At 45.1% G+C, this 26,522-nt stretch overlaps 1 protein-coding gene across 3 annotated transcripts; it reads left to right on the plus strand.

Moving 5' to 3' along the window:
* The first annotated feature begins 10,290 nt into the window (after positions 1–10,290).
* On the plus strand, positions 10,291–26,116 carry BEST2 (bestrophin 2). Of its 3 annotated transcripts, none has more exons than XM_035104916.3 (10): positions 10,291–10,418; positions 15,992–16,173; positions 18,179–18,273; positions 19,930–20,163; positions 21,055–21,209; positions 22,787–22,864; positions 23,980–24,132; positions 24,380–24,460; positions 24,829–24,983; positions 25,356–26,116. In XM_035104916.3, the coding sequence occupies exons 2-10, from the start codon at positions 16,022–16,024 to the stop codon at positions 25,966–25,968; spliced, it is 1,716 nt and encodes a 571-aa protein (XP_034960807.2). In that variant the 5' UTR covers positions 10,291–10,418; positions 15,992–16,021; the 3' UTR covers positions 25,969–26,116. The 3 variants fall into 3 exon arrangements, with proteins under 3 accessions (XP_034960807.2, XP_088517860.1, XP_034960806.2); XM_088661734.1 differs by lacking the exon at positions 10,291–10,418 and adding an exon at positions 10,587–10,683; XM_035104915.3 differs by lacking the exon at positions 10,291–10,418 and having other exon boundaries at positions 15,840–16,173.
* Positions 26,117–26,522: the final 406 nt, after the last annotated feature.

Here is a 26,522-nt window from a genome sequence, read left to right on the forward strand (position 1 = left end):
CACTCCTGTCTTCCACTGCCTCCCGGCAGTTTGGTCAAACTCATGTTAGTAGCTTCAAGAACACTGTCCAACAACGAGGCAAAAAACTACAAAAGGAGGAATAGCTTGATATTGGATATTAAAAGCATACCATTTTGGCTGGCAAGCTAGTATGTCTCTGGGGCAGGATACTCGAGCCAGTCTTCCATAAATCATACATCTTATCCAAAGTAGAAACGTTTCTCAAATGTTTTAGTAATGTAAACATTTCAAGCATGAGGTCATTCAGTTGACTTGTGTTTTCATAACATCCTGGCTAACTGACTTTCGTTTACTAATGTCCCAATAACCATTAACCACTTGATGCGGGATACAGACCTGCCCTTTTTTGCTCCTGCCCCGTTCTAGCCAGAGGACTGAAATGGGATCGTCATTTATAGCAGGGACACCAGTAATATATTTTAAAATGACAGCCACCCAGCTTTTGCTTCTGCCAACAGGATCTCACTGGGAGTCCCAGCCAAGGACAGGAGCTGAGCAAGAGTGGGATGCAAGTCCTTGTTCTGGGGTGTGGTATTAAGTTAGAAAGTTGGTGTCACTGTGATCAATCAATCAATATACTTTCTTCGACCGATAGTCAGAAACAAAAAAAAAACATTTCTCAATACAAGGATAAACATATAAAACTGAAGGCATCAGAGGGATACATAAAAATATAAAAATATAAAACTGAAGGCATCAGAGGGATACATAAATGGGGTATGACCGCGCTACTAAACCTCCTACAGATAACCCACATCAAGACATTCAATTATACGTTTCCGACACTTGAGCGCCAGGAAGAGGAATTTAGCCACTGAGAAGGTTATTTTCCCAGTGGGCTTGTTTAGCAAATATGCTGCCTGCCATTCTCTTGGTCGGGAACTAAACTGAGATAAATACGGGTCTATAAGATATTGCCTTAAATCATTATAAAAGGGACAACTCAGTAGAATGTGTTCTGTGGATTCTACCTCACCCAAGGCACAATGGCACATTCTCTGACCATATGGGACTCCTCCAAATCTTCCCCTCAAAACCGCCGAATCAAGGACATTCAGTCTAGCCGCAGTAATTAGTCTGCGGTATTCCACGTAGTGGATATCCGCCAGGTAACGGGCTGGTGCAGACCGATACACCTGCTCCCCTAAAAACATCCCAGATTTCACGCAGGCTATGTCCTCCTGTCTGGCGATATCCCCCAATCTCTGAGCGATCATCGCTTTAGTGCGGCTGCATGTCATGGACTCAATATAAAGGGAGGACAGACCACACTTTTGCACTTCCTCTACCACTTCCCTTTCCCATGGAGATTTAAAATTATCGTGTCACTGTGATATACCTTTTGTTTGTTTTCCTGCTCTGGATCTAACTGGGAAGTCCAGATGTTTAGAAAGCCCTGTGTTTTTTTCCATAAACTACTAAGTATTCCACTTCCCTACACTGTTGAAATAAGTGCTGGAGAAAGACTTGGAGGCGTCAGTGAATCCAGGGATCTGCCTTATACCTTTGGTCAATCTCTAGCTTAGTATTGTCCACACTGAATGGCAGCAGCTCTCCTGGATTTTTAGGTTGTGAATCTTTTCCAGTCCTACCTGGAGGTGCCGAGGATTGAATCTGGGACCTTCTGTGTGCAAAGCAGATGCTCCTCCACTCTGCTACAGCCCTTCCCCATAAAACTTTCAGGAGGCTGGAGTATTCAAATTTTAGTCTGGGTGAAAATGTAGATAAAATAGCATCAGCCACCGTAGCATTTGTGGGATAAGATTTATTGGCCTGTCCTGTAGAATGCTTACAGACGGAACTGTCCTGCTTGAAGTCTTGAGGCTGATATTCCTTTTCTGTAGCCACCTAGTTTCTGCATCTGGATAGAGAGCTGGCTCTTAAAACCTCCTGGTTCTCAAGCTCACTTTAAAGCAGTCAAGGCATACTGAGACACAGAAATATCACCCTCCCCCTGAAAAGGGTAGAGCCTAGGGATGAAACATTCTACCCCAACACTGGGAAAAGTGCTGCGCTTCTGGCAACAACAGAAGGGCTCAAAATCTAGATACATAGCACCCACTCCCCTGCCCTTGCCTCTATATTTCATCTTCTCAAAATGTGTTAAAATCATACCTTACATATTCTCCAGAATCACCTGTCTGGTTGGGTTTGTTTTTGTTTTTTTAAAAAAAAACAAAAACCTTTTTATGAAGCTAAAAAAATTGCTAGTTATACTGCAGGATCTCAAACTTTATAAAAATGGACTTAGAAGTAGTCCTTTATGACACGTTGAAAAAGGTACATATTTGTGTGGGTCCCAAAGTGTAGAAAAAAGTATTTCTGGAATGGGAGACTAAGGAAGTGGATTCCTTTGGAACTCCTTTCATCTTCTTGCTCTCTTGCATAAGTAAAAGCAGCTGTTCCTATTTTTAATCTGGCAAATGCTAGATAATGATAATATGCATCGGCAGGTGAACAAGGACAATTTTTTAAAAGGGTTGTTTTTAAACCTCAAAGCCCAGGGGGTAAGCCTCCCTCCCTCCCTTCTTGGGTAACCACAATGTTTGGCAGTGGCTGCAGATTCATTTCTTTCCCCCCTTCAGTACTGTGTGCCAACTTAGCCCTGTTCCTTCCCCACCCTCTCCCGGAACTGGCTGCCATTAGTGTGTGAACTACATTATGAAACATAGTGTCTTGTAGGTGTGTGCAACGGCTTTATATGTGTGTTGTTCAGCTCAGACGGATGCCCGGGGTGGTGGTGGCAGCAGCAGCAGCAGCATTATGTAAGCTGCTCCTTTGGTCCTGTCTAGAACTCGGCGTCTGCCCCAGCAAAAGGTTGGGGAGCTCATTAGCACTAGCTGCTTAGCCAAGCGACCCAAAACATCCCAGCATGGCCACAGCTGTACTCTGAGAGGGGAAAGGCTGCCTTCCATCAAGCAAAAACACTAGATTTGTCAGTGACAACCCTGCAGGGTGGCTGTCTGTCTGTCTGTCTGTGCGTGTGGCTTAGGTGAACAAACATGTTGACTCCTAAACCTGAGGCTCAACATTCTTGAGCATCTTCATAATTAGAGCCAACTGTGGTTTTAATTGTTAAATAAGATGGTTATATATGTTATGTAACTATACTGATAGCATCATTCAAACCCCCCCCCTGTGGGAAAATGAGTGACTTTCCCATTATGTATAGTTAATTTCCTTCATCCTTCCCCCACCCCAAAATATGCAGAGCAATATAACACTTCAAACCCCACACAAAAAAACAGAGCTGTTTCTTTTCCATAAAAAGCCAGTGTTGAATTGTGAAGACCTTCGTTTTGGATTCCTGCTTGGGCATGTGGCGTTGGGCAAATCACTGTATCTCTGCCAAACCTCCCTCAAAGTGTTTGTTCTGATGATGAAATGGGAATAATTCCATTTCCTAAGATTTTTGGAAGAAGTCTAGGAGTACATGTGTGATGATAAATGTATAATATAATCAGTAGTTCCTGTCCCTCATGTTGTCTTTATTCAAACAAAATTTGATTTTGGATACACCAAGTGATGTGTCCCACATCTTGGAAAAACAGCAGGTGAGGATCCTTAACTTCCATCTGCAGAAATTTTAAACAGGCAGGTCTTGAAGCCTTGACTCAAAATAATATGCAAAGATGTAAGACTTTATCAGAATAATTGGCCTGAGTTCATTATTTGGGGACTCCTTTATTACGTTTCTCTGAAACATTTTATCGGGTTGTTTGGCATGGTAGCCTTTAAAACAGGGTGAGAAGCCTGTTGCCCTGTTACTGAAACCTCAAATCCTGTTGGCCCCCAGCCAGGCCAGGTCAAGGATGATGGGAGTTGTAGTCCAGCAATAGCTGGAGGTCCTCAGGCTTCTTCCCACAGTTGCTTTAAAATTTAATCAGTGACAAATATATGGTAAGTACAGACCACAAGTCTTGAAGGAATTCAGCTTAGGACACTTAAAAGTGGTGTCCTGACTGGAATCAGGACAATCAACAGTCATGACTGGAATTTTGAACATGAAATGTACATGGCAGCTTTATTAGAATTTATAGTTGGGGTGTTTTGTTAAACACAGAAAGAAAAGCAAATTTTATGCATAGGCACCAGTCAGTCATCCTATTCTGGTTGAAATTAGTGCCAAGCCAGAGAGTGATACATTGAAGGCAATTATTGAGCTGGTGCAGGTTCATTGGACTGTAAGTGGTCATTCAAGTAACCTTGTCTCAAACTGTTCATAACTTTAAACTTTAGAGATACAGTGGTACCTTGGTTTACAAACTTAATCCATACCGGAAATCTGTTCTTAAACTGAGGCACGCTTTCCCTAATGAGGCCTCCCACCGCCGGTGCCCTTCCACCATTCGGATTCCATTCTTAGACTGAGGTAAAGTTCGCAAACCGGGACACTACTTCCAGTTTTGCGGAGTTCGTAAACCGAATCATTCGTAAACAGGACTGTTCTTAAACTTAGGTACCACTGTGCAAATGGGTGGCCATTGTAGCTGATGCAGAATTGCTGCTAGTGTTCCAGCAACTGGTATTTTGCACATGCTGAAGTATGTATATGTACATATATATACATGCTAAAAGGCACTCCTAGTGACTGTTGTCACCTGCAATTTCATTGATAATACTGAGTCAGGGAGTACTCCAATATGTATCTGATTCTTCAGCCCTCCCTAAAAGCTGTTGCAAACCTCCACCCAAAGAAGCAATCTTCCCAAGCAACTTTACTTTGGTCATACCAGGATTAAGTTTCCACTTGTTTCCTCTCATTCATCCTGTGACTGTTCTCAGGTATATGCTCATCGTTTCCACTGCATCCCTGGAATTAATTGACGTAAACAAGCAGTAGAGCTTTGTATTCTGCATTCAGTGACACTTTTGTCCAAAGCTCCAAATAATTTTACCCAACAGTTTACTTTAAATCAGAAGTGGCAAACCTGTGGCTCTCCAAATGTTGTTGGACTCCAACGTGCATTGGCTGCAGCCATTGGTCAACAGCCAGCAACAGGTGGATGGCCTCAGGTTAGCCTCTGATGTAAAAGGTTTGAAAGTACGGGACACAGACTGGTAGTTGGGGGCAGTTTGGGGTAAAGCAATAGTTCTAATATAAAATGCAAAGCAAGAAGCAATTACAGATAGTCACAAAGTGTATAAAAAACACCACAATATATCAAAGGCAGGCTAAAATTGATCACTAGTTCATTAATCTAGTGAAAAATATTTGAACAAGAGAGGAGAATAAGTTATTTGATTTGTGTTCTGTAGAAAAAAATGGTTTGTAATATCCCATACAGTGGTACCTCGGTTTATGAACACAATTGCTTCCGGAAGTCTGTTCATAAACTGAAGCGTTCATAAACTGAAGCGAACTTTCCCATAGAAAGTAATGGAAAGTGGATTAATCCGTTCCAGACGGGTCCGCGGAGTACTCAACTTGAAGTGTACTTCACCCGAAGCATGGGTGTAATTGGTTCTGGAAGTCTGTTCATAAACTGAAGCATTCATAAACTGAAGCGAACTTTCCCATTGAAAGTAATGGAAAGTGAATTAATCCGTTCCAGATGGGTCCGCGGCGTTCGTAAACTGAAAATTTGTAAACCGAGGTGTTCATAAACCGAGGTTCCACTGTATCTGTGTTAAAGTTTCATATTCTAAACCTATTTGTCTTGGACCCTGAAACCATGCTATAATTGAATATGCAATGCATTCTTTATCCAGATGTACACTCTGCTAATATGGACATGTCATTGAGAGTATCTGAACTGGGCTTCAACAACGGTCCTTCCAGCGCAGAAATCTGTATTGGGCTGCCATCTGGATAATGCAAATTCAGTAACTGAACAGACAGCACCACAACACATAAGCACACACGCCCATTGGCATTTCCACACACATAATTGTACATATGTTCACACAAACACACACTGTTGATAGGTTGTGATGTTGCCTAGTTTCAGGCCCATCACGGACAAGCCACGTGAGGATTCAAACAAATCTGGTGATGACAGAAGAGAGCATCTTATTGTGAAATGGAAAACCTTGGCACTTAACCTGAGACTGACTCCAAGCAATGTTTTGCTGCAGGAGGAGAGTGGGCTAACAAGATAGAACAGGCAGCCCCAACCAAAACTGCTGACTTATGGTAGATGGCAAACTTTGGTTGAGAAAAATTCAGTGGTAGAGCACCTGCTTTGAATGCAGAAGATCCCTGGGACTTCCACATAGCACTGGGAGAGAACCGCGTTAGAAACCCTGGACAGCTACCACCAGTGTAGATGATACTGAGCTGGATGGACCAATGGTCTGACTCAGGATAAAGCAGTTTCCTATGTTGCCATCATTTATCTAGTACACTGGCTGAACTCTAACCCCAAAGTTAGAAATCAAGGTATAGGAGCTTAGTAATGGATGATGTCAAGCAAAATCTTATCTTGTCCTAGTGGTTGTAACTGCAGGTGCTGTGTAAAAACCCACCCACTACATTCTACTTCCACTCACTCACTCACTCACTCACTCACTCACTCACTCACTCACTCACTCTTGTTCTTGATATGACTTCTGACCTGCCAGGAAAAGCCTGTATAGTTGAGTGCCTAGCAGAACTAAGCCAGGGCTGGGCAGAAGGCAGATTTCGGCAAGAGTCTCTCTGACTCTCAATTGTCTAACAATAGCAACCAATAAAAGCTGTTATGTTTCAAATTACAGTAGGTTTCCTGTAAGAATGGGGGAACATCAGGAGTGATTTTCTGTTTGAAAGCACTTTGAGCTTGATTCCAGTACTGATAACAAATTATTAAGTTTGCACTTGCCTCCAAGTGTCCCTCCATATTACCTGTTTATTGAATATTCATCCCGATTTGCTTGTGCAAGCTGACACAGGTAAAACTGCATCCTAGCTTTACCGAGCATTCGTTCCGATTTGTTTGTCAGGAAGCACAGTTATACGATAATGAGCATTTGTCTTGCATACATTCTGATTTGCTTATGGAGTGTTTATACATCTTCCTGTTAGTCATTTGTTCACCCCACACTTTCCAATGCATTTCCTTGCCATTTTACAAACTTTAATGAGTTATATTCCTTTTTAAAGTTGATATATTGCACTAAGGCAACTGTCTTTTAACCCACTAATCACATAAATCTAAAGTTCCAATATGGACATGAATCATTCCCATGAAAAAATGATAGTCTGGAAGCACCCAGATGGGTGGGCTTCAGAATTCCTGGAGAAACCAGTAGATTCTGCAAGCTTGATGTCTGCCCACCTCGTGTGTAACCCACCAAGACTTGGGCTGTGTACACACTCATGTTTACTCTGTATCCAGTGTGCTCCTACCATTGGTTTGCGAAGCATTGTACACACAACATTAGTCACAATCCGTATCTATCCTTTATCTATCATGATGTTACTTAGGAAACAGTGCGTTTTGATGTATCTCCCGGCAAACCAGCTTTTATCTCAATTCAGAAAAGAGGGAGACTTAGCTGCATTTTAAGCCAGTAACATGAACATGTCCTAAACCACGTAAGTGGATTTTACTCTTGTTCTTCTCTCCTAATTTTCTTTGTAATTCTTGCCAGGTACTTCTCCTTTTATTGGTTCTCTCCTAGCACAGTTCTTTCTTACTGTGGGTTAGAAATACACGCAATAGACTCGTTATAAGCATCTTTAGAATCTTGCGTGCATTTTTTAAAGGTCAAATCCCAGTGCCCAGCCTCAAAAATGAAAGGTTGTCATGCTGGCTTGATCACTTAAAAGAGTACTTATCTGGAGTTTGCATCCACTTAGCAGCTAGGGTTGGGCTCTAGCAGGTATCTGCCCAATTTATAGTACACCCTGTTTGAGCAGCATAGGTTCTCACAGCAGACGGAAAGCAGGAGTCGCTGCATGCAGATGCATCTCTAGGAGTTTCTGCAAGGTTTGGAATGAACTCTGGGGTGTGCATCGGGTTCAAGGGGGGTGCAGGGTAGTAGTAGGAAGGGTCTGGGCTGCTGCTTACTGTTGCCTAGATAGATATGGATGCTGAATTGTGGCACTTAAGTTGTAGGTCTTGATCAAATAGAAGGTGCAGCTGGGAGTGTCACAATCATGTCTAGAAAGTAATGGACTAAAGTTGGTGAGACGCAAGGAAAAGAAGAATTCATTTTAGATTGCTGTAAATGCAAGCTCTAACTCACTTGTGGTGGAATTTTGCATCCTCCTGACCAAGCCAACCACTCCCTCTAAGCCTCAGTGCCTCGTTTTCAAAACGAGAATAACAGTGATTTATCACTAACGGTAGAGGAGAATAAATAAGGATTTCAGGTTCTATGAATTACACTTCCCTATGGGCCAGTAGCAGCTAATGTGGTGTTCTACAGGTGTTGTAGACTCCAAATCCCAGTGGTCAGGGGTGATGAAAGTGAACTTCTGGAGGGCACCATGTTAACTACCCTTAGTAAGTCCCTAGAATCCCAGGGAAAGGCTTGCTGTGACCTCCTCCTCAGCCTAGTGTGCAGTGGCCTTCTGCCCTCTTGCCAACAGAGAACTCAGGCAACAGGGAGCCACTTCCAAAGTGTGGCACAGGGCTTTATATGGTCAGCCATGCTTTTTTTCTTGCTTTGCCCCTCTTTCCAGGCTCTCGCCCATGGCATCTTGCTTCTCAAAGGGGCTATTTGTGGGCAGCATGGGTGGGTGCCAGCTCCTTATACAAGTATGTGGCGTGTTTGTCAGTACGAGCTGGGTAGAAATACGATTTAATGTGGTGGATTGATTACCACCAAGGAGCGTGGTTGGTTGCAGCTCCATATCCAGGAGCTGGTCAGGGAGAAGGCGAAAATTGTGGTTTCCTCCATCCTTTTCTAATCACAAGTTACACACACCCTCCATTTTAGAGTTGAGGAAAGAACTCAGCCTGTCAGTTCCTCAGTTTGAGAAGGGTGGGGGAAAGAAAAGTTATCCTTCCCTTTCTCTCTCTCTCCCTCTCTCTCTCTCTCTCTCTCTCTCTCTCTCTCTCTCTCTCTCTCTCTCTCTCCCCTCTCAACTAGTTTCTTCTGCATCAAGGCTGTTTGCTTGGTTCATCCCTGTTCCAGAACGCAAACCCTGAGGGTGTTGACTTGTCAAACACTGGAAGAGAGCTAGGCCCAGTGAGGAGAGTGGTTCCATCAGGTTTCCAGAGAAGAAGGGCTGTTTGTTTGTTTTTTAGTGTGTGTTTTTAAGGATTCAGATTCAGCACAGGATTTCTTGAAGAGGTGCAAGGGCTAGCAGAGTAAGAAGCTGCACAGAAGGGAGCAGCTCCTGAATATCACAAATCCATGCGTCTACGGTAACTCATAATTAGGCTGCAGTTCCCAAGCCAAGCCGTGAAGGCACACATTAGTTTTGGACATTTGGTATGGTGTGCATTTTAAAACTGTAACCTGCATTGAGCCCTTGGGGTGGGTAGGCTAGAAAACCAAATGATGACTAATCAGACCCCTGACTCCTGTCCTGACATGGAGCCTCCACTTTCTGTACATGAGCTCTTATCTTTCGGTTCCTTTGGCCAAACTTGGCCCTCCAGATGTTTTGGGACTACAACTCCCATCATCCCTAGCTAACAGGACCAGTGGTCAGGGATGATGGGAATTGTAGTCCCAAAACATCTGGAGGGCCAAGTTACAGCATTGTGTTTGGTTTGTTTCTGTGCTCAGTGGTAAGTGCTGGTCATTGGACCTGGGAATTTAAAGCACCACCCGCTTGAATTTGTTCAACCACTGAGATCCTCAGCAGAGACGCTACATAAATTCTTCTCATAAGCTTGAGTGGCGCTCCAATGCTCTTGCTGCAATGCCTATATACATGCTTATATGGGAATGCGGTAAATTTCATTTAACTCACTTGGACTCATTTCTGAGCAGGCACACCTAGGGTTATACTACAAGGGCTTCCAAACCTTCCCTTTTTGTTCCCCAGCCTTTCACATTTTACCTTTCATCTGCACTTCTTCTGCTTCTACATTATTTCGATCACTTTCCAGGACTGTTCTATCTCAGGTCCTTTGAGTTGCCATGCTGCATGTTAAATTTACTTCCTTCCCCCTGACAATTAGGAGGGAATGCAACTGCAACCACCCTTCAGCCAGCCCAGCCTCTCACCCCTCCCATCTCAACCCTCCCTCCAGCTTCTGATGCCAAGCAGTCAAAGAAGAGCCTACCTTTAGGAGAGATGTAAAAGGTCAGCACAGAGGCACTTAGGTATTTAGAAACCTGTGGGGGCTGTCAGAGCAGCCTTCTCTTCTCTTCTCTTCTCCTTGCCTAAGAGCTGCTTCCCAGGTGGAATTTGGGGATAATTGCTAAGAAATTCTGTGCTCTTTGGATTGCTTCTCCCCTGCAATTGCCCTCACTGAGGGCGAAGCCAAATCAACTGATAACCTTTTGCACAGGTTAGTGTTAAAACCGGTTAAATTGTGCCCTGCTCCTGCATCCACTTTCCGTTCTGCTTGTGAAATTTTTGTTCCATGGGTGTTGCAAAACTGTGTCTTCTTTAACTATTATTTCCTATGAAAATAGACAATCAGAAATGTTTTGCTTACAGTGAGATCTGCTTTGTGGTGTAGTTTGCCTGCATGAAGGTCTGGAAAAGAAAAGTGGAATTTGCTTTCTCCTTCTTAAAGACTAGTATGTGATCAAGGTGACAGAAAACCAGAGGTACGGTATTTTGCCCCAATGAATTGTTTGGAGTTGTAGGGTCTCCAAGTCATTGCAGTCCACCAAACAGAAATCTGGTCCGAAATCCTACCTCATCAATGGACTTGCTAGGTAACCATGAGTTGGCTATTCATACAATGAAATATTTATAGCCACCTCTGGGATGTTGTGATGAATGAACTAATAGAAGCCATTCTATAAATGGGCAGGCATAATTTAATCAAGACTACTGTAATCTTTTTTAAAAAATTAAAAAATATGGAAGTAGATAGAATAACCACCCTGGACTGGTAGGGGTGTAAATGATGATTTGCAACCCAATTCTATACATGAACAGTGCAATCATATATTTACAGTGCAATGCTAAACATGCCTATACAGAAAATCCTTGTTAAATGTATATAGGATAACTGCCTTATAACTTGTTATTTAATAAGTAATTATTTAATCAGTTCTGCGGCATCTTGGAGTCTCTCACATAGCTCCCTGTTGTTTGTGCTATAACAGACTTAGCACAGCTACCCCACAGGGGTAAATTGTTCAGTAAATTGTCTCTCTTTCGTAACAATATGGGAACATGTATAAACTTTGTCCCAGGTGGACAGACCTTTGTAATAGAAGCTAGGCATTAACAGCTGTAATCCTTTAACAGTTGCTTTTAATGTTATGTAACAGCAAACTGGTTAATAAACCAAACTTTTTATTTAAAACTCGAATGTGTTGAAACTGGGTGTGGGAATCTGAACTTTTTAAAAGATGGTGTATTGAGGTTGAGGCTCTGCTCCTGACTTTGCGAGGAGACTTTTGGGGAAGCAAAGAGAGACTAACAGTTCCTTAGCAGGAGTATGTCTATATAAAAAAAATGACTTCCCACAATTGTGGGTCTTTTTTAAAAAGCTATGTATGTGTGATTAGACTAAATGTGATCCACCTGGAGACTAGATTAGACTAAATGTGATCCACCTGGAGAAAGAACTGGCAAACATAGCTGCCAAGTTATCCTCGCGAGAAAAGGGAAAACTTGGCAGCTATGCTGGCAAACAACTCCAGTATTTTGCCAAGAAAACTCCATGGACATAAAAAAAGGAGAAGCTTTGAGAAGAAAGTGAGAGTTTCCAAGGCATGCTCTGGTTCATGGGGCCACAACTAAGCAACAATGTGTGATCACTTTTTAAAAAACATGTGAATTGCATATCTCCCATTCTCTGATGCTCAATCTATACAAAACTCTTACCTGCAGCTAGGATGCTGTTTTCACTCTGATTCGTGTCCTAGAATCATCTGGAGTCTCTTCTCCTGAGAAGGTTTTGGGACTCCAACATGATTGCTTGACAAGAAAGCCTGTTGGCTGAAGTGCTGCCTCAGTTCCAGCTCTAAGTACTTAAGGGCCATCTCATCTTCTAAAAGTAGTGTTTTGGCTCGAAGACACTTTTCTCCCACACATAGTTATACTGTACTGCATTCTCCTTCACACACCCCTCCTTATTTTTCTTCTTCTTCCCCCTGGTAGTTGCTCTGCTTGCACAGAAAGTCAAACAAAATATTTGGCCATTTGTTGTCAGCCGAACCTCCGTCAGAGGTCACAGCCAGCCTTAGATCTTGGAAGGGGGGGGGAAGGGGCTCCCAGCATTACTCATTAATGAAAGAGCTCATTTAGATAGCCTGGGAAGTGGGTCTCTTTCAAAGGCCTTGCCTAGCATTGTTAAGCCAAGAGGGTTTGATTGCAGTTTGCACAGCGGGGGATTTGATTTCTCAATTCACCTTGGAAAAATAAGCAGCAGCAAAGAATCTCTCAATGGAATGCACCAGATTAAAAATTGTTACTAGGCCATGCCTGGTGAAGATATGCCACTAACTGGATTATGGTGTGTGTGTGTGTGTGTTTGGGAATGATTGGCCTCCATCAAAGCACATTTTGGCAAGCCCTTAATGGTCGAATGGACTGTTGTGCAATCTCCAAGGAGTGACTAGTTTCCCCAGGAAATAAAGCAAAGAGGCAATACCTCTAATCTAATGTTGCCCGCCACCCCTTTCTCCAAGCAGTGCAACATTCTAGGGGTTCAGTTTCCTTGGAATGAGGGATAGCAGAGACTGTGGTGTTTTTATGATATATGGTTTATTTACTCATATATACAACCCGAGCCTATGCTGAAGGAACTCATAGCATTAATACCCCAATAGGGTCATGCTTTTCCCATAGCCACAGCCTCAGATCCCAGCAGAAATCAGGCATGGCTCTGTCTCTCAGCTGCCCAGCCTTCTTCCTCCTTCTAGCTTCTAGCTCTCACACACAACTCTGACTTTTGTCTTTCTAACTAACAGACAGTTAAGGGAGGGGGCCTCACCCATCTTCTCTCTGGCACAGAGCCATTTCCTTTGCTGCCTTTAGGACCCATTACCAAGGCCTATTACCGAGAAACTTATCTGGGTATTCCAGCATTTAGATCCTTGTTGGATTCAAGAATTAGAACGGATTCGGGCATACAGACTAACCCCCCCCCCAATAAATAAAAACCACACACGTCACGACAATAACATTCTTCTGAAGCCTCAATTACCATTCAAAATGGGTTGGTACTTAGGAACATATGAAGTTTCCTTATACTGAGTCAAACCCATTGGCCCATCTAGCTTAATAGTGTCTACACTATTGACTTCTATCTGCCTGTTGTCTTTGTCATGGAGTTTTCTTGGCAGGGATACTGGAGTGTCTTGCAAGTTCCTGCTCCAGGTGGATCACGTTTAGTCAAAACTCTCCACTATGACCTGTCCATCTTGGGTGGCCCTGCACGGCATAGCTCATAGCCTCTCCGGGTTATTCAAGCCCTTTCGCCATGACAAGGCAGTGATCCTTCTCATGGCCACCTCATGAGAAGAGAAGACTCCCTGGAAAAGACCCTGATGTTGGGAAAGATGGAGGGCACAAGGAGAAGGGAACGACAGAGGACGAGATGGTTGGACAGTGTTCTCGAAGCTACGAAGATGAGTTTTACCAAACTGCGGGAGGCAGTGCAAGACAGGAGTGCCTGGGGTGCTCTGGTCCATGGGGGTCATGAAGAGTCGGACATGACTAAACGACTAAACAACAACAACAACACTATTGACTGGGGACTGACTCCCCAATGTTTCCAACCAGCAGTCTTTCCCAGCCTTACATGAAGATACCCGGGATTGAATTTGGGACCTTCCACACATGCTCTGTCAATGAACAACAGCCCTTCCCTTATATCTGTGGAAACTCCAGCAAACACCTTTGAGCGATACTACGACTCAAAGCCTTTGCATAATATTTGCTTGACTGCACCTTATTTTATGAGATGTAAGGCTGTTACTGGCAAAAACCTCATACTACAAGAAGCCAGGCAAGATACTTAAACCAATTTAGAGGATTTCTTAGAAGCGTGCTGACCCACTACCAGCTAGCTGCACACTTGATCCCTCTGATCTGAAGCAGAAGCTGAGAAATTGGCAGGGTCCCCACAGTCAAAACAAGGGTCTGTTATGGAAGACTCCACAGTTATACACTTTTTGTGTGTATAGCTGTACTGCTTTCTGTTCACTCAGCTGAGTCCTAATCATACAACCAGGAGTGTGGGAAACTTTTCATCAAACACTCTTAAAGTTTCAGTATTCTCAAAGTCCCACAAAAAGTGATGGTAGCTTTGTTGACCAATAAGAAAGAAATTAGAAATATATGTTAGGGCAATAGTTTTCTTAGGCGAACCAAAATGTCACAGAACAGTGTGCAAACTTTACCATTTAGCCAGAGAACTCAAAGGCTGGCCACTATGGCGTGACATATCAGTTGGCTTAATGAAGATATAGTCCTAATACGGATCTTGGGACATTCAATATAGTAACATTTAATATGATAACTACTTACTTTGTAACTTGGCAATCTGCTCTTTGAAGGGAATGATTAGTGTTCTAACAATGCATTGCAGCAATTACAGTTATATTTTGACTGTGAAAGTTCCCAAACTCTAAAATGGAGGTCATTCCAGTGCTTACACTGTTGTGCAGGAAGGCTGGAATAATACAAAATGTTTGAGAGTCAGTTTATAGGCTAGGTATGCTACATGCAGTATTTTTTGTTTGTGTGTGTGCAAATTTTGAGGCAGCACCTGGCCCCTGCCACGGTCACCCAACCATAGAAAAGAAGCTTTCTATACACACACACACACACACACACACACAGAGAGAGAGAGAGAGAGAGAGAGAGAGAATCCACAGGAGACAAGAGTTCCCTTTTACCAGTAGTGCTGTCAGGGCAACACTTTAAGGTGGATGTCTAGAGCAGGGGTCAGCAAACTTTTTCAGCAGTGGGCCAGTCCCCTGTCCCTCAGTCCTTGTGGGGGGCCATACTATATTTTGAAAATAAATAAATAAATGCCTATGCCCCACAAATAACCCACAAATGCATTCTACTAATGTACACATTCTACTAATGTAAAAACACCAGGCAGGTCCCACAAATAACCCAGAGATGCATTTTAAATAAGAGGACACATTCTACTCATGTAAAAACATGCTGATTCCCGGACCGTCTGCGGGCTGGATTTAGAAGGCGATTGGGACAGATCTGGCCCCCGGACCTTAGTTTGCCTACCCATGGTCTAGAGCAGACATCCCCAAATTGCGGCCCTCCAGATGTTTTGGCCTACAACTCCCATGATCCCTAGCTAACAGGACCAGTGGTCAGGGAAGATGGGAATTGTAGTCCAAAACATCTGGAGGGCCGAAGCTTGGGGATGCCTGGTCTAGAGCTTCACGCAGCAGAATGAAGGGGACTCTCCCTGCCCTAGTGCAGCACGTTCTGTTTACCACATTTTGAAGTAAATCAAGTAGTACACATTATCATCTAAAAAGGCCCATGCACACACACAAGAACATTGTCCAAAGTCTAAGATTACCCCTAACTGCACCACTACCTTTTGTGAGGAACATACAAGATTGATGAGCTCCTTATCTGTGGTAAGGAGTGCTGGATGAAGAGGGAGTTCATTCATGACCTCACTCTTGGGGTTGTTGAAGCACCCATAAGCTTTCTACAAGGCAAGCTGTGAGGCTACATATATGCACAATGCATTTAAAGCACATGGCATCCCCCAAAGAATCCTGGGAACTGTAGCTTATCACCCACAGAGCTACAATTCTTGGCACCCTTATCAAACTACGGTTCCCAGGATTCTTGGGGGGGGGGAGGTATTGCTTTAAATATATGGTGTGTTTGCAGCCAGAGATGGTGCTGCTGGTATAGATATTTGAAATGAATGAAACTCTAATTCTGCTCCTCCCCACACTGCAGACCGACTGTGTCTCTCTGCCTTGCTGCACCATGACTGTCACATACACAGCCCGCGTGGCCAACGCTCGCTTTGGTGGCTTCTACAAACTACTGACCCTCTGGCGTGGAAGCATCTACAAGTTGCTCTACAAGGAGTTCTTGGTCTTCTCTCTTTCGTACCTGGGACTTAGTGTTACATATCGGTAAGTGGGAACATGGAAGAACAGTCTCATATCTACCCTAAATGACCTATGGTATGTCAAACTCATGCCACCAAAATTCAGGGCTCTTCAAATAGTTATCACTTGGATCCGCTCTCTAGGAATACACTAATATCCCAAGAGAAGGCATAGTTTTCCCTTAGTGATGTATTTAAATTAGAAACCTCATATAAGAATTGTTTGTTCAGGAACATGCTTTTATTTGGCGGGATGGGGGACAGTGTTTGGCATTTTGATTGGCAACTTGTTTTGATGGTTTTTTAAAAAATATTTTGCACAGCCCTTGGTCTAACCAGCCAAAGTTGAAACTTAACACACTGGAGTGGGATGGGCAGGACATGTAAAAATATGGCATTGCCCAACCTCACCTCCTTTCACAACTGTAATTATGCTATAGAACCCACTCTTTCTGGGTTCTACTGGCTGCACACTTCCTCCTCTCCGAGTTCAAATTGCACTTCTCCACTTCTCAACCCCAGATCAGGGTGACTGATTTGCTACTTTTGAAACCCTTGCTTAGTTTTGGGCACTTTGTTATCCTGCTGACGACTAGAGAGGACCTGTGAGCAGCAGATCTGGAGTGGCATCAATTTAGTTCGCAGTTTGGGCAGTCACTTTATCACACACACCACTCACTTATAATAATAATAATAATAATAATAATAATAATAATAATAATAATAATTTTTATTTATACCCCGCCCATCTGGCTGGGTTTCCCCAGCCACTCTGGGCGGCTTCCAACAGAAAAATAAAACACAGTAATCTATTAAACATTAAAAGCCTCCCTGAACAGGGCTGCCTTCAGATGTCTTCTAAAAGTCTGGTAGTTGTTTTTCTCTTTGACATCTGTTGGGAGGGCAGGCGCCACCACTGAGAAGGCCCTCTGCCTAGTTCCCTGCAACTTGGCTTCTCGCAACGAGGGAACCGCCAGAAGGCCCTCGGTGCTGGACCTTAGTGTCCGGGCAGAATGATGGAGGTGGAGGCGCTCCTTCAGGTATACTGGACCGAGGCCATTTAGGGCTTTAAAGGTCAGCACCAACACTTTGAATTGTGCTCGGAAACGTACTGGGAGCCAATGTAGATCTTTCAAGACCGGTGTTATATGGTCTCGGCGGCTGCTCCCAGTCACCAGTCTAGCTGCCGCATTCTGGATTAGTTGTAGTTTCCGAGTCACCTTCAAAGGTAGCCCCACGTAGAGCGCATTGCAGTAGTCCAAGCGGGAGATAACTAGAGCATGCACCACTCTGGCTAGACAGTCTGCAGGCAGGTAAGGTCTCAGTCTGCGTACCAGATGGAGCTGATAGACAGCTGCCCTGGACACAGAATTGACCTGCGCCTCCATGGACAGCTGTGAGTCCAAAATGACTCCCAGACTGCGCACCTGGTCCTTCAGGGGCACAGTTACCCCATTCAGAACCAGGGAGTCCTCTACACCTGCCCGCCTCCTGTCCCCCACGAACAGTACTTCTGTCTTGTCAGGATTCAACCTCAATCTGTTAGCCGCCATCCATCCTCCAACCGCCTCCAGGCACTCACACAGGGGTGTGTGTGTGTGTGTGTGTGTGTGTATGATATACAACCACCCCTTTATGTGAGTCAGCCTAACTCTTTGCATATATTATGTATGATACAGAAGTTCTCGGCTCCCAGCAGTTGTGTGGTTCTAGCACTCTGGTGCAGTCTTCACCAACCTGGTTGTCCCCATATGTTTGAGACCAGCTGGAGCTGATGGAAGTTGCAGTCTCCAAATGTTTTGGAGACAACCAGGTTGGTGAAGGCTGCTCTGATGTATAAAGTTGCCCCAGGATTTATGTCCTGTCCAATCATGATGTTTTTAAAACAGCCCTCATTTGCCCTTCAGAATGCATTTAGATTCTCCCCTTACAAGAGTGCAAGCAGGTGGCTCTCAGCAAATGTGCTGCCAACCCACTTGGGAAATATGCATCCTTCTTAATCCTTCTCTCATTCTTATTCCCACCTCTAGCTTCGTCTTAAGTGAGACTCAGAAAAGAGACTTCGAAAAGGTGGTGATTTACTGTGACAACTATGCCAATCTCATCCCTGTCTCCTTTGTCCTGGGTGAGATGCTTGAACGCCAGCTCCTTTCCTAAAGGAGCACATGCTCTTTCCTTATCCATGTGCCCATCCCAACGCTGGCTTCCAGGGCAGAACCTTCATCCATGCCTAATCCAATTTACTGCATTTACTGCTTGCCCTTTGCGTACTGCAAGGGTGCCAGACTATAATACAGGCTCAACTTTTAAGCATTAGAAATGCTTCTGTTTTAGACTTGGGTGTGACTCCCCCCCCCCCATCTATCAAAGTAACAGTACGGTGATAATAGGGTATTGCGGACACACACGCTAAACCTTGTCTGAGACCAGAGACCAGAGTATGCCTGCTACATGCCAGGAGGATCCGGGAAGGAAGGAAGTCCAAGAGAGGCCTGACCAAAAGGCTCAGCCTCTTTTCTTTGGCCTTGACCCCACCCCCGGCCGGTTGTCCATTGTCCTACCTGGCCGAGGGCGGGTCAAAGGCCAACCAAAGCAGGTGGGTGGCACCGGCCCAGGTAAGCCTCCGCTTGGTGCTGCACACTCCGCCTACCTGTGTGGAAGGGAGGGCGGAAATTATGGGCTTTAATTACTTCATCTGGAAACTGGGTAGAGTATGGGTGACTTGTGCATGTTATAATGGTAAAGGGACCCCTGACCGTTAGGTCCAGTCGCAGACGACTCTGGGGTTGCGGCGCTCATCTCGCGTTATTGGCCGAGTGAGCCGGCGTACAGCTTCCAGGTCATGTGGCCAGCATGACAAAGCCGCTTCTGGCAAACCGGAGCAGCACATGGAAACGCCGTTTACTTTCCCGCTGTAGCGGTACCTATTTATCTACTTGCACTTGGACGTGCTTTCGAACTGCTAGGTTGGCAGGAGCAGGGACCAAGCAACAGGAGCTCACCCCATCGCGGGGATTCGAACCGCCAACCTTCTGATTGGCAAGCCCTACAGTTTAACCCACAGTGCCACCCGCATCTGTGCAGGTTATACTCAGCAGCTAACATCCACAATTAGGCCTGGTGGAGCTCAGAGCTCTCTGAAAGCCAGGAAGAGCATCCAAGGATACTTCATGTCCTTGATCCTGAATATATTGGCAATGAGAAAAAGGAACTCTGCATGTGCTCAGGGTAATGTCATGTGTACTGGCAGCAAGCAAACTCCCTTCTCAGAGCAATAGTCCTTATATGTAGCCAAAATGGCACCACCCATACACAGAAAAGAGGAGGTATCAAGCAGGCATGCTGAAGTATAGAAAGGAAACCTCAGAGGAGGGGACATCCCAAAATGGCACAGTGAAGACTGAGCATGCCCAGTGGGTATCGAATGCTGAGGGGGATCCAAAAACAACACAGTGGGCATGGAATGTTGTCTGTCTTTTGTGGGGCCTTTGGGGGGGGGGGAGAGATAGGCAGACCAGTGGGGAGAATAGAATGGAGGGACTGGAAAACCGAACAGAGGCATTCCATACTGCAACGTTTTGTGGCCAGTTTCTATTGCGTTTACTGTTTAATGTTGCCGGAACTGAGCTCTGCCTTTCATAATGTGTGGTCAGGGGGCGTCCTCAGTCCTGGTTCAAGTGAAGCATTCCTGTTTTATCTCAGAGTGAGGCTGCCTGACTTAGCAGCATGCTGTGGGGCAGAATTCTCATGCAATCCCTCCCCGTCTCCTGGGTTCATTTAGGGTTCTATGTGACACTGGTGGTGAACCGCTGGTGGAGTCAGTACACCTGCATGCCTATGCCAGACCGCCTGATGTGTGCCATCTCTGGGAACGTGCATGGCACCGACGAGAGGGGGCGCCTTTACCGGAGGACTCTCATGCGGTACTGCAGCCTTTCTGCCGTCTTGATTCTTCGCTCAGTCAGCATCGCTGTGTTCAAGCGTTTCCCCACCATAGACCATGTGGTGGAGGCAGGTGAGACCTTCCTTCCCACTAAGCCAGTGGTTTTCAACCAGTGTGCCGTGGCACCCTGGGGTGCCTTGAATGATGGTCAAGGGTGCCGTGGGCAACACTGGCCTCCCTCCCTCTTTCCTTCCCTCCCTCTTTCCTTCCCTCCCTCTTCTCATGCCCTCTTGCGTTTCTGCCTCCCAAAGGCTTGCACAGCTATTTATTGCAGCAGCCCCGGCTACAAGCTCCTCAGGCGAATGGTGCCTCTGGGGCTGGCCAGGGGGTGCTTTCCAGGCCCCTGTGGGGCATTGGAAGGAAGCACCTCTATTTGGGGCAGAGGGGACAGCTCAGAGACCAGGGACGGCAGCAGCAGCTGCCCATAAGACTCCCAAGGAGAGAGGGAAGAGGAGGCTGAGGGAACACTCCACAAGGGAGGGTGTTCGGAAAAAGGGTGAGGGACTGCCAGCTCTGCAGTCAAGGGGAGACATAACTGGGCTCCTGAGCCCCACAGGGGAGCTACAGAAAGAATGTAGTTGCTCAAGGGAGCCATGGACTCAAAAAGGTCAAAAGCCTCTGCACTAAGCTTATAAAGCTTATAAGGATGAGAGCACTGTGGGAAAGCCTGCAAGAGGTAGGTGTCTCCCCCCCCCCATTTGTTAGATTGAACTTGGAAATTTCAAAGTTCAAAGCAATGATAGGGATAACTTTTAATCTAGAATATGTTATTTCGGAATGCCACAATTATGCAGCACATAAAGTGGACCGTCTGTAAGCAGAGCATATTGCATTTAGTGTGAGTTTTACTACATATCTTGTTCTTCAAAAGCCTTTCAGAGTGCAGTTCTTCAGTATAAGATTGCACTCTGGACCTTCTAAACAGAGTATTATTGGCAGCATAACCTCTGTTGCATCTAACAGGGTTCATGACTCGTGAGGAGCGCAAGAAATACGAGAACCTGAACACTTCCTACAACAGATACTGGGTCCCCTGTGTCTGGTTCACCAACTTAGCTGCACAGGCACGCAAAGAAGGCCGCATACGTGATAACTGTGCTCTCAAGTTACTCATGGAGGTGAGGTGGAAAATCCTTGTCCCCCAGGCTGTAATAGTTATTCTGCATTTACACCTTTGGCACCTGAGATGTGTGTTTTCAGGGCCCACCCTATTCCTGTGATCGTAATATGCTTTAAGTTTAACTGTTTTTAATTTGAAGCTGTTCACCTGCGAGTCAAGGGTGGGTTATAAATTTGATGGTGATGGTGATGATGATAGGAGCACCTCCAGAACAAGATCCTTAAGTGCAAGGTTTCTTTTGTGACCCATGCTCCCTGTTAGCTTACATAAAAATCTTACCCTTCCTGTCCAACCTGGCTCCTCTCATTGTTTTATTAAAATTTACAAATGGATTTCTATACTGGTGAGCTCAGTCGCCTAAAAAAGAAAAAAATTCCAAGAAGTGTTCAAAAGCAAACATTACCAGTTTTAGCTATCATGTTTCACAACAGGCAAAATGGAGGCTTGCATTGTGTATGTGGCAATTTTGAATTATTTTGTTCTAATGTTTAATCCTAGGCTCTTGTGCAAGAGTAATTAATATTTGCTTGAATTTATAAAACGTGTGTGTGTATTTAAAAGAAGCTTGGTACATGTACTGTGACTGGTCTCCAAGGTAATCCCTCATATGTACTGGGTGGAGATCTTGAGAACAGCTACCATTGCCGAATTTGGAATATGCCTTCATCATGAGGCAACTGGAAATAAGCACACACACGTCATTTCTGCTGCCAGGAAAAAAATAATGGCTAGGTTGTGTTCAGTTGAGGAGCAGGATAATATATGGTTGTTGTGATAGAGGCCACCTATTGAAACAACATCACTGATGTGACAAACTACGCTCCACTTCCCCCACCCCTCCAAAATAATGAGTTTTCTTACCAGGGGTGACTGTGGATATATAATTGGCTATAATTGCCTAAAGGATTTTCTGCATGAAGGGAAAATCCAGATTAAATTTCGAAAAGGATGGGCTTGCATTTTGATGATGGTGGACATCTTGTGGATCCAGTGAAAAACCTATGTTCATGAGCAGTACCAATTGCATAATAAACTCTCTTGTGACTGCAGCCTAAATTTCAGTTCACTGGCCTTCACTCAGCCCATTACCAATTCAAGACACCAGTTCAGCACTTTCACTGCTTCATGTGACTCAGGTGAAAATTAGACTAGAGTTGGGTGTCATCTGCATATTGATGACACCTCACTCATAATCTCACACGACCTCTCCCAATAGCTTCATACAGATGGTGAAAAGCATGGTATACAAGGTGGAATTCATAGGGGAACCTTACAACATAAATGCCTTCCAAGTAGGCCTTCCAAGTAGGAGTGGAACCACTGGGACATCATACTTCCAGTCCCCAACCCTGATAGCCTATTCAGAAGGATACTATAGTCAATGGTATCAAAGGTCCAGGAGAATTAGCAGGGTCACATTCCTTCTGTGCTTCTCCCAGCATAGATCATCCATCAGGACAACCAAAGCTGTTTGTGAGCTGAAACCAGGTCTGGAGATGGACCGAAAAGTTCTACCGGTAGTCAGGCAGAAGTTTCAGTGCTTATCCCTTAGAGATGGCTGTTTTCTTCCTTCAGGAACTGAATTTTTTTCGCGGAAACTGCAGCATGCTCTACCACTATGATTGGATCAGTGTACCACTAGTCTACACTCAGGTGAGTTAAGGACCCCGAGCAGCCAGCAAGCCCAACTACATCCATTTGGGCTCATATGGTGAACTGCCTGCTTCCAAACAAAATAAAAAAATTCCTTCCAGCAGCACCTTAGAGACCAACTAAGTTTGTCATAGGTATGAGCTTTCGTGTGCATGCACACTTCTTCAGATACATGCATGCACACAAAAGCTCATACCTATGACAAACTTAGTTGGTCTCTAAGGTGCTGCTGTAAGGAATTTTTTAATTTTGTTTTGACTACGTCAGACCAACATGGCTACCTACCTGCCTGCTTCCAAACGCAGGTAGTTCTTTCACCCAAAGGCATGCATACAGTCAAAAGCACTGAAGCCACTGAACAAGCACATCATATATCAGGGAATTTGCATCCTGACTAAGTTTAACACAGCCCAACACTGCACGTCTAGCACAGTGGTTAGCCCAGCCCCCCCCCAGAAAATTCATCACACCTTGGAGCAAGCCTTATATGTAGAGCAGCAATGCACAGATCCTAATGTTATATGAGGACAGTTGAGGTTTAGCTATTCTAAAGCACATATTGAGGTGGATCTTACCCTAGATTAATCCAGAGCAGCCTCTAGTTGTGTGTTTACAATCCTTATTTCAAGGAATGTACTCATGATCATTAAAACAAAAACAAAAACCCAGTTATCTGGCTTCGACACACACACTAAATGCCTTTCTATAGTCACATTTAGGGTGATTAAAGAGGAATAAATTGTTTCCTCTCCTTCAGCATATTTATATGGGAAGTAGTGGTACTAATTCACACTAGCAACTGAGGACGGTATGTAGGATCTTAACTCATTCCTATCTATTCAAGAATGAAAAGCTGCTGAAAATGAGAAAAACCACACTATTTAATACAAACATACATTAGGATAAATTTGAACCTCTTATATTACTGCTGCTTAGCATTCCTGATTCCATGTACAGAGGATAAATTATTAGGGCTTAAATCACAGGTGAATTGTTTGGTCCTCAGTAAACAGCCTATAAGATTGAACTAGGGCTAAAAATCAGGGCTCCTAAATTCTGCAACTCATCTCCCCCTCCAGCCTCTCTATTTGCTTTTTCTTGTTCTGCTCTGACAGGTGGTTACCATTGCTGTGTACAGCTTCTTCGTTTCTTGTCTGATTGGGCGGCAGTTCCTTGACCCAGGCCAGGGATACAAAGGACATGACCTGGATCTGTGGGTCCCTGTTTTTACCCTGCTGCAATTCTTCTTCTATGTTGGGTGGCTAAAGGTATGGCAGACAGGAGGTAGCTTAAGATGTTGGGACACCTTCCTTCGGATTAGGAAATGAATCAGGGGCAGAGGGATGGTCTGTGAATCAGCTGCTGGGTGATTTAACAGGTGTCTGGAAGGAAGGAAGAGGGAATGTTTAATACTGCACACCTTTGCAATGTCTGTTACCATATTGATGACAACAGATAAGGAAGCTGGGCACACATGTGCCCCCTCTTTTTACTGTGCCTCTAAATACCTTACAGGTGGCTGAGCAGCTCATCAACCCTTTCGGGGAGGACGATGATGACTTTGAAACCAACCTACTGATTGACAGGAATTTCCAGGTAACTCTGCCCTCCCCTTTTTTGCTGAATAAGCAACACTTGTAAAACAGATCAAGGATGCTTCCAGACTTGGGCGACTTAGCAGCACCCGATTATTGCTTTTGTAGTTAACAGTGGGAATTGAATAGCAAATCAGTATCTAGACACCTAGTACGTGGGCATTCTGCCTTCCCCATGTTTTCAAATGTTGGAACAATATTTTTTTATTATTGGTTAAACATTGCCCTCACTGAACTCCCATTCATGTGAAGGATTACCTTCCAGTTGGCCCTAAATGCCAGATTTCCATACCCCCTAAGCATGCATACACCTAGGCTAGTATTCACTTCCTTTGGTGGCGACTCCTGGACTCCTCCCTTCCTTTGCAGGTCTCCATGATGGCAGTGGACGAGATGTATGGGGACCTGCCTCTCCTGGAGAAGGACCGGTACTGGGATGCCTCCAACCCCCGCGCCCCATATACCGCAGCCACTGTTTTCCTCCTGCAACAGCCATCGTTCCAGGGTTCAACTTTTGACATGACGTAAGCCAAACTTCTCGTTCTGTGGCAAGGAAAGGGAATGGCGGTGGTCCTGGCTGGGTAGAGAAGGAGCGATTCAGTCAGTGGGAGCAGTTTTCAGTCTGTGAAACTGGAGCTAGCTTTCTCTTTTTGGCCATTCCTCCCTGCTCATTTGGGGTAGGGCGAGGGCTCCTCTTCCGGCGCACATGGAGCCCCTGCTGGTTGCACAAATTCAGATCCCCATTTAAACTACGCCATAGATATCCCCTCTCATTCCAGAGCACTAGTGAGGTGTCTGAGGGCAATAGGGAAGATCCGTGCGCCACAAAGCAAGCTCTTCTGCAACTTGCGGCGGTGAAGCTACTCCCTTTAACTACTCCCCTCCTCGATTTCCAGCCTAGCCAAGGAAGACATGCAGTTCCAGCCCCTAGAGGACATCGCAGAGGGCTATGAACACAGCCGCCATGTCCCTGCGCACCTCCTGAACCGCCTGCTATCCACAGGCCCCGCGCCTGGGGGCTTTGGACGTCGGCTGTCTCTGCTGAGGCGCAAGAACAGCTGTGTTTCCGAAGCATCCACTACCTACAGCTGCCTTTGTCAAGATACGCAGACCACGGACTGTACCTGTGGGCCTCCTGGGCAGTCTGTGCCCATCAATAGCATTCACTTCAGCTCTGAGGGGGAGGGAGACCTTGGGCCTGATGCCACTGGCCTGGGCACCGAGACACACAAGGATCTCTCTGAGGATCCCGCCGGCGAGCCCAGTGGCCCAGCTCAGAGCTCGCTAGGCCATGACAGTGCTGTGGCCAACACCCAGGATTCAGTGCCCTTTGCGGACATGTCTGTCCCTGCAGCAACAGATACCGACTTGTCTCAGCCTCTCCTAGACCACGGCTCTTCAGATACCCCCTTCTTTCACAGCTTAAAGGAGGCCTCCAGCAAGGGTCTTCCGCCAGCCAATTACGCCCACTGGCTGCAGAGCCCTATCGAGGAGGAGAATGTGGCATAAGCTATTACTTCAGCCTCCATAGGGTTGAGTGCAGCCGTTACGAAGGGTGGCCCACGGCACGGTTCAATCTTAGGCCTCAGGACAGGAAATCAGCAAAGACTGATAGTCCTTGCAGCTGCTAAAGGGAAATTTGAATTGGTGACCCCTGCTAGACACCTGGTTTTTAATAACACATTGCAATGTGGGGCCACTTCATAAGGAGTCGGGAGGATTCTGTTAATCAGGCCTCTATTTCGGTCCCCTGCCCTGCCCGCCTCCTACTCTCCCCCCCACATGTTCTTGACTTGCATCTGCAGCTCCTAACTGAACATGCAAGGGCAATCATGGACACTGAGCTACTCCTGAAGGTACTATTCTGTCCTATATTTACCCAAAGCTGCAGCTGGTTATTGCATCTCATTCCTTCCTGTAATTATCAGATGGTGAACATGGAAGGAGGTAATCACTTCTGCACTTACTACCCAAATGCCTGTGTGTGGATCTACTATGTTTTAAAACTCATGCTTTTATAGAAATTTATTAAATGGTATTTTGTCTAGAGTAATGTTTTGTGG

This window comes from Zootoca vivipara, chromosome 2 (genome assembly GCF_965207765.1).
Source record: "Zootoca vivipara chromosome 2, rZooViv2.hap1.1, whole genome shotgun sequence".
NCBI lineage: Eukaryota > Metazoa > Chordata > Lepidosauria > Squamata > Lacertidae > Zootoca > Zootoca vivipara.

Excerpts from the sequence above, each read along its gene's own strand:
- BEST2 (XM_035104915.3), top strand. The coding sequence starts at position 15,953 with ATGAATGAAACTCTAATTCTGCTCCTCCCCACACTGCAGACCGACTGT. Across the intron at positions 16,174-18,178 it reads GGACTTAGTGTTACATATCG|CTTCGTCTTAAGTGAGACTC; the intron begins GTAAGTGGGAAC and ends TCCCACCTCTAG. Across the intron at positions 20,164-21,054 it reads AGACCATGTGGTGGAGGCAG|GGTTCATGACTCGTGAGGAG; the intron begins GTGAGACCTTCC and ends TGCATCTAACAG.